Consider the following 8844-nt stretch of genomic DNA (forward strand, 5'->3'; position numbering starts at 1 on the left):
TTTTTAAGTTACATTTTTGATCAACTTCCTTGTCCCTCTGTTTGAAGGTGGAGCCCATCTCTGACATAGACTCAGAGGAAGAGGTGGAGGTGACTGACATTAGCGATGAAGACCCAGATGAAAGAGATGAAGAGTTTGAGCTCTTCGCCCCTCGCCACCCGAGAGCATCCGACCACCACCACCTTGCTAATGGCTCAGCCCGGGCCCAGCAACAACCCCACACCGACGAGGACTTAGAAGAAGATGTGTTCAAAGCCCCCGCTCCTCCTCCACCCGGCCTGATGCCTTTCTTCACCTCGCAGCACACGCACTCCGGCGTACATCGCATGCTGCCCGTCATCAAGAGCGAACCCACCGAGCCCGGGGAGAGCAGCACACCCCCATCTCAGCCACCCACGGCGGGGGCTCCCCAGACGAAGTGCATTCCCCTCAAGCTGCGCTTCAAGAGGCGCTGGAGCGAGGACCAGCGCATGGAGGCCTCGCAGGAGGAGTCGGATGATAAAAAAGTACGACCGGAGGAGGAGAGGGAGCGAGAGAGGCAAAGTAACGGACAGATGGAGATGGAGGAGGATGGGACGGGCAGCGGAGGCGGGGACAGTCCTCCTATGCTGGCGTATGAAGGCTCTTTAGCAGCACCCCTGGCCTTGCACAGGAGGGTGACTGCCGAGCTGCACCGCGCCACTGCACAGCTGTCTCTGGAGAATAAAGACTGCTGATGAGAGCCTCAGTCCAAACACTACTGCTCCGGCAGGGCAGGAGGTGGTGCAGGAGTATGTAAATGGTTCCTCTGTAATTCCCTCTCCTCACACTGACAAACTAGAATCAAGAAACCTCCACTGACCCGAGAGCACACGTCAACATACACATGAAAGTAACGCCCCAAAGACAGCCCAACACCTTCTCATCTCAGGGTGCCAAATATGGCCATTTTGTCAGCCGCTGGTGTTACAGACGGATGCGCGTGAGGTCTCTTTTGGTGTCCGTGATGCAATGTTTATGTTTATTCTTAGTCATTGTATAACACCAAGACAGTGTAAACCAGGGGTAGGAGAATGCCAGGCCTCAAGGGTCGGTGTCCTTTAAGGTTTTAGATGTGTCCTTGATCCAACACAGCTGACTTAAATGGCTAAATTACCTCCTCAACATGTCTTGAAGTTCTCCAGCCGCCTGGTAATGAACTAATCATTTGACTCAGGTGTGTTGATCCAGGGTGAGGTCTAAAACCTGTAGGACACTGACCCAAGAGGCCTGGAGTTCTCTACCCCTGGTGTAAACAGTGCATACAGAGTTCCTGGTAGTGACTGAACGGGTTTAGACAGCCTGAGTCTCAGAAAAAGATGCACTGCCCTCCAAAAACAAGAAAAATAAAAACCAAATCATTCACATTTGCAACCCTCAAAAATATCTTTGAACACCATTTGTTTGAAAACTAAAAGCAGATAACAAATTTTTTTATTCGTGTCAGCATTATTCCAACAACAGCGACGCATCTTTACTCCTGCAGTGAGAATAGAAATACCGCTTAAATCGTGTTTGCTCTCTTGCTTTGAAAATCACCTTTGTACACAGTCTTGAAATGACTTTGAGTTTGTGTTTTTTTGTTTTTTTCTGCCGGCGAAAGCGAGCCTGGTGGTGGGGGAAAGTACAAGGTACTCTGCGTGCTGACCCGTTTGGTTGCTCTGTGTTTCATTTTTACTCGCTGTTGAGGTTTAGGCACCAAGAGTACTTGCAGAAAAGGGTTAGGCACCAATACCAAACGACACTTCACGCATATCTCTGCAATGCAAGCAGCTTTAATTGGGGGGAGACAGAGAAAAAAAGGCCACTATTTGACGCCCTGGACTGCCCAACTCTTGCCTCTTTTTGTGTCAGACCTAAAGCCAGATCATTTATCTGGATCAGGGCTCTTCTGGGACGCAGCCGTGTGCAGGAGGGACTCACTCAGACGCCACACCAGGCACAGCGACGGTATGACTGGCCTGGAATCATCAAGTTCAACTCTTAACAGATGCCCTGCCCCTGTAGCACAACCCCCCCTCCCCATCAGTAGGATCAGCAGCCAGTCAGCACCTTCCTCAGGGGACACACACATATGCACACACGCACACTCCCTAATGACGATCCAGGATGATGATGATGTGCACACCCACGCCACTTTTTCCTACAAACTGACGGGACTTTAAGTGCCTGTATCTAAAACCATGGGGGGGAAGAGTGTGAGGGGAGGAGGGAGGGCTACTCAGAGTGATCACTCTGTGAACATGTTTGTTGGATCAAAAGGAAAAAGTCTCTAAAACTGATACAGGTGGGAGGGGGTGGGGGCGGTGGGGTGCTGGGTGTTGTCTGACTGACTCTTAAAACTGGCCCACTCCACTCAGGGAAGCCTATTGCTGTACGTTTATTGGATACACAAACACACACACACACACACACACACACAAAAAAAAGCAACAAAAAAAAGAAAGAAAGGCCAACAGTGAATGGGACTCAGTGACTACGGACACCAAAATCTGTTCACTGCCACACACACACAAACTTTTTTTGACTCTTCTCTGAGAGCTTCTGACTTTCACATAACCTTCTGTCTCTCTGCTGTCCTGCCCTTCTTTCTCTTGTGGACCACCTGTGGAAATATCACAACTCTGCTTACAGACACAAGTTCAGCCCAGGGAGATGTGAGGAGGGGAAAATGATGAAGAAGGCTGCGGAAGAGGAGGAGGAGGAGGAAGGGTTTTTGCAGGGGTTCCAGCAAGCTGTTAACCAGCCTTCTTACCTCACCTAACATGGCTTGTACACTGAAAATTATTTCCCTCAGCAGCACAGAAACTTAGTTCACCAGCTAGAGCTCGTCTAACAATCATAGATAGTGTTAAACTAAACCAGCAAACACACACAGACACACACATTCACACAGCACTGCCTTCAGCATGCTCCCTCTCCCTCGGACCGAACCTCCGGCTCTCTGTAGCGGCATCACCCTCTCAGGTCCTGATGGCGTGTGAGGCTGGCGGGCCTGTTAGCTACGAGTGTGAGAGCTCGAGAGAGCAGGGAGCATCTCTCACACACACACACACACACCTGCTCACACACACACACACACACACACACTCTGCCTCTCTATGCCTTGTTTTTATAGCATGTACAAAAGTGCAAACTGAACTCTAACAAACATACATACAGATTATATCTTTATATATTCTAAAGGAAATTATTAGACAGAAGTAAACTTTTAAAAAGCGTTTTGATGACGTGATTGATTCAGGATTTTTTTTTTCTGTGACATGGTATCATGGAGGGCAGACTGAGGACGCGGAGGGGGCGTGGGTCAGGGTTTTTTTTTTGTTTGTTTGTTTTTCTTGTACATTTGTTTCATAGATAAACGAGCCAGAGGAAAAACAGCGCAGGCCAGTCTATCACAAGAACACGAACGGCGAGAAAAAAGAAAAAAACCCATCAGGACTCAAGCAGACTGCTAATGAGTCAGATGTGTGGTTCACTCTGCTGTTCACTTTGTTTCTCGTAGCTTGCCCTTTCAGCTCGCAGCGTTCTGCTCTTTCCTGTCTGCAGTCCAGCTCGCCTCAGCAGGGTTCTCCCAGCCCCCCTCGGGCCCTGGGCCACCTCTGCAGGCCGCCTGGGAGTGTGTGAGGGTGTGTGAGCGGGTTATTCGTGGAGTAGTAATCCCGTCTCTTCTCTTAGATCAGTTAGGGCAATGCTCCAAAGTTCACAGCAGCTCGGGGATGGGGTTGATCAGTTGGACACCCTCTCCTCAAACTATGCATATTCTCACAGACACACACACATGAAACACATATATTTGTGACATGTTTCAGCATCCAGCCAGGCGTCCGATCGGGGGGGGTCTGTCTCCTGCCTGGCCAGCAACAAGACGGATCTATAGCGGCGAGCTGTGAGATAGATGGCCTGCAGGCGGTCTGTGTAGCCGGGCTGATTGAATTTCCTCCTCAGACCCCCGTGGTCTGGACGGGAGCATGTCACAGCCCGCGCACACACACACACACACACACACACACACACACACACACACACACACACACACACACACACACACCAGGCCCTGTGTCTGTATCTGAACTGACAGCTGCCTTACTTCTACTACTTCTCATATCTCAGCAACAGAAAGACATCCGTCTCTCTTTCTTCTCTGCTCTCTCTCTCTTTCATTCGCGCTTCTCGCTGTTCATTTTTTTCCTCGCTCTGCTTCAGGCGCCGTCAGACTTCCTGCTAACGGCAGCGCGATCTGACTGTCGCGATATATAGCGGGGTAAAGCGATTGATCGGAGTCTGGGTGAGACGCAGACTCTCCCTCATCCTGTTTCAGGTCTGCAGACAAATAGCACAAAGATTGCATTTCTCTATTTAGAAGAAGGAGAAAAGGTTTCTTGGTTTATTTTTCTGATGTTGTGATTGTTCTCATTGGGTTATTTACCTCTCCAGCTGGCATTATGATGATGATGATGATTAATATTATTATTGTTATTATTCCATGGCTCTGTTAGCTGTTGCTTTTTATGTTGTGTACATCACTTTGGATGATGTTGATCGACCCCAAACTCCATTCCCTGTTTTCAAACCTTCTAGCCTCCAACACCCCTCCCCCCCCCCCCCTTTTTTTTGCTGTCTTTAGTTTTTGCAGATGTAATATAACTAAAATGTCTAATATTTGATGCTGACAGAGAAATAACATCGGGTTTTGAGAGGGAGGGACAGCGGAGGATTATTTGGGGGGGTGGGGGATTTTATCCTTTTTTTTGTCTTGTAATTTTAATTTTATAATGTTACTTTTTCTCTCTCTTGCTTGTATATTTTTTATCATTTTTTTTGAGGGGGGATGTTGTATCATTTTAAAAGACGTGTATTGTTTTACCATGTAAAGGTCTATCTTTCAGTCTTTCACACACACACACACACCCCCTCCCCCCCCCAAGCAATTACCTAACACTCAGATGGAGACGAGAGTTAATACCATGATGTAACATTGAATTTTTCCACTTCTTTCGTGTTTTTATGTTATTTTCTTCCCCAAACTTGTAATTAAGCTGTAATCAGGGTTAATTAAAACTGGTTAAAACCCAATATCAAACTCAAAGTGTTTGTTTATGTTTCTTCTTCTTCGTTCATTTTTATTAACGCCACATAATCCCCACAGTGGAGTTTTATTACCTGGTTATTTGTAAACAAAGAGATTAACCCGTCACTTTTTGTCTCATCCATAGTGAGCCACCAGTCATAAAGAAGGGATTTTTGTATTTCAGGATTACAGTTAATTATAATAAATGCAAAGTGTTTCTAAAACAGTAAAGACGCTGTTCTTTGGCCCTCAGGGGACCGAGATATTGCCAAAAAGTATTCACTCGTCTGCCCTCACATGCATGTGAACTTGACTGACATCCCATTCCTAATCCATATTGTTTAATTTGATGTCGACCCAACCTTTACAGCTAAAAGAGCTCCAGCTGAAGGCTTTGTGGAAAGCCTTCAGCTGGGAAGGCTTTCCACAAAGTTTAGGTGCATTCTTCCAGAAGCACATTTGTGATGTCAGACACTGAGACGTGAAGGTCTGTCTCGCAGTCTGCGTTCTAATTCATCATGAAGGTGTTCTGTCAGGCTGACGTCGGGACTTTGTGCAGGCCAGTCAAGTTCTTCCACACCAAATTTGCACATCCATGTCTTTATGGACCTTGCTTGGAACAGGAAGGGGCCAAGCTGTTCCCATAAAGTTGGGAACATGAAATTGTCCAAAATGCCTTGGTATACTGAAGCATTAAGAGTTTCCTTCACTGACACTAATGAGCCGAGCCTAACTCGTAAAAAACAACCCCACACCGTGATCCCTCCTCCACCAAACCCTACACTTATAACAATGCAGTGCCGTTCCCCTGGCAACCATCCATCAGATTGCCAGATGGACAAGGGTGATTTGCCCCTCCAGAGAACATGTCTCCACTCCTCTAGAGTCGGGTGGCAGCGTGCTTTACACCACTTCATGTGACACTTTGCATTGCGTTTGGTGATGTGAGGCTTGAATGCACCTGCTCACCATGGAAACCTATTCCATGAAGCTGTCTCCACACTGTTCTTGAGCTAATCTGACAGTCACCTGAGGTTTTGAGCTCTGTAGCAATTGACTCTGCAGAAAGTCGGTGACCTCTGCGAACTATCAGCCTCAGCATCCGCTGACCCCACTGTGCTTTTACATGGCCTAACACTTTGTGGCAGGCCAAGTAAAAAATTATTGGATGGCTGCATTTCAGTCATGTCTAGATGGTTTAATTCTAAATCCACTGCGGTGGTGTCCAAATCCTTACGGAGCTAACTGTACATTCACACAAATTTCATTCATGGGGTGAATTCACTCTCACATTCTTCTTTTAAAACAATGAATCTTCTTCATTGAATTTAACAGTTATAGAGGAAAAGTCAATCTTTGCCTTGACCTGGTCTCTGTTAGCTAAGTGGATGTAACACACACATACACACGGCCGCTGTGCTGCAGAAGCTTCTCAGGTTAAACATTTAGCCGTCATTATGGAAGCACTTTGACTGCGTGCTGCTGCCCATTCACCCACATAATGCTCTCATCAGGATCACCCGGGTACCTTTAACCATGACGTCAGCAGCTGCCTGGTCTTAAGCACACTTACGGGCACATTCTGTCTGTGGGGAGGAGGAGGATAAGCTGTGGGAGTGATGGTGAGGAGTTGCTGCCCTTAAATGGCCTTCTTAGATTTTTAATGAGGTGGGCAATCAACAGCCCAAACACTTCCTAAACTTTAGTTTAAAAAAGCAAAAGAGAGTATAAAAGCCGTAAATTAGGTTACAGAACATGATTTTGTTGCACATTGGATGTTGTGGGTCAAAGCCTGAAGCTCGTTCCTGAAATCCACATTTAAATCTCTGCTGCAGACTATTTTGAAAGTCATTTTTATCTTTGGCATATTGTTTTTTTCATTAGGTGATCATGTGTTTTTCCTGATGAAAACCCAAACAACTCAGTTTTAACCTTAAATCTTTGTATTTCTTTGAAAGAATAAAATCCATGGGGAAGTTAAGAAGTGTCTTTATCCCCCAATAATCTCTCTAAATCTGGATCAGCACCTCTCCGATGTCAGCAGGGTGACGTTTATTTGAAGGCGTCCAACTTTTTTTGTATTTTGCAGCAAAGGAACTGAATGAACAGCTGAAAATGCAGCTTTTATTAGTCCTAAAGGAGGTTAAAACCTTATTTTAATCTAATGTTATGAGTAGTTATTGTGTCATGATCCCAGGTTTTTGTTGAGTTTTGGGTGTTTCTGGTGACCTGAGTGTTTCTTCGTCTGTCATTGTGTCACTCCAGGAATTTGATTCTATTCATCTGGACTTAATGCTTTCATTGGACAAAATGTTTTGTCACTCAAACCAAGTTACGTCTTTAGTCTCTACTCCAACGTCCAGATCAACAGAATCAACTTTGTGGGATTTCCTCACCTGGATAAATGAGGATCCATTAAGACATAAATGTCTCCTGTTCACTTTTAAAAGCCAGCCTCTCATTTTTCTCCAGTGTGGCCGTCCTCACCTATTGATCACTGATTTCTCCCTCCTGTGTCTCATTGTTCAAACCTCATGCATTTCTCAAATCGTCTGGTTGCGCTTCCTTATTTTCCCACCTGTTCTCCCAGCTCTCCTCCTCCTTTTTTTCCTTCTCCATGCTTCAGTCGAGTTAATGGACTTTACTTTTAATTCCCCTGTTGGATTATAAGATTCTCCTGACAGTTTAGTCTTGTGCGTTCTTTGTTCAAATTTATTTTAGTCAATAAAGCTCCTTTTTGTACTAAGAAGTGCAACGTCCGGAAATTTGTAGCATGTTGGGAGATATCCAGGACCACAGTGGCTGTGATGCGATCCCCTCACAGCACAGATTGCAATATAGAGCTGAATGAACTGAAAAGAAGGAATAACAGAAACTCAACAACATTTTTATCTTTTGCTTTAGTAGGACTAAAACCTCAGAGACCTTCTGTTCCTTTGACTCTAATGGTGAAGATGCAGCCTACAGAGGAATGCGAGCCCTGAGAGTGAACAGAAACCTCTCGTTCTGCTGTGTGAGGGCTCTTATTAGAGCTGCTGCTGTTGTTGACCAGTATCTTAAAAACTGTTTACACCTGTTGAATCGTGGGACTCTATAATTAAGTTCAATAAGGAAGATCAGTTCTCTTATACTCCTCTGCATGGGCTATTCTTGCTGCTCTATTTTCTTCATCACATCTGTTTTCCCACGCCGTCAGACACGGCTCATGCACAGTACTTCTGTCCAACAGTCTACCTGCCTGCATTCTCTGAGGCCCCGTTCTTTAAATTTGTTGAGCTCAGTCACAAAATTTTAATCAAGCATCATCCTCCACCAGCACCACCAGGGTTCAGACTATGGTGGGATCCCGTTGCCAGCACTAACCTCAGTCTGCAATTCTGCTCCATAATGTCACTTCTCCAGTTTCTTTGCAGATTTTTTTTAATAAACGTCACCCTTGGTAATACAAGTATTTGGTTTGGACACCCTTTTGCCTTCAGAACTGCCTTATATCTCCATGGCATAGATACAACGAGATGCTGGAAACATTTCTCAGAGGTTTTGGTCCATATTGACATGACAGCATCACACAGTTTCTGCACATTCAATCTCCTGTTGAAGCTCTGTTGGATTATGATCGTGTGACTGTGGAGGCCAGTTGAGCACAGTGAACTCATTCTCATGTCCAAGAAACCAGTTTGAGATGATCTGAGTTCTGTGAGGTGTTACGTTATCCTGCTGGAAGCAGCACATGAGTGCACTCTGGTTCTAAAGTG

At 45.7% G+C, this 8844-nt stretch overlaps 1 protein-coding gene across 1 annotated transcript in view; it reads left to right on the forward strand.

Moving 5' to 3' along the window:
* The window catches only part of erfl3 (Ets2 repressor factor like 3), a 64429-nt gene extending 59322 nt beyond the window's left edge, over window positions 1-5107 (forward strand). The window contains exon 5 of the mRNA XM_084943504.1: window positions 48-5107. Within this exon, the coding sequence (XP_084799630.1) occupies window positions 48-716 (669 nt within the window). The 3' untranslated portion in view covers window positions 717-5107. The remainder of the gene's footprint in view (window positions 1-47) is intronic.
* Window positions 5108-8844: the final 3737 nt, after the last annotated feature.

Source organism: Perissodus microlepis, chromosome 11 (assembly GCF_051167445.1).
Source record: "Perissodus microlepis isolate ML-2025 ecotype Zambia chromosome 11, ASM5116744v1, whole genome shotgun sequence".
Taxonomy (NCBI): domain Eukaryota; kingdom Metazoa; phylum Chordata; class Actinopteri; order Cichliformes; family Cichlidae; genus Perissodus; species Perissodus microlepis.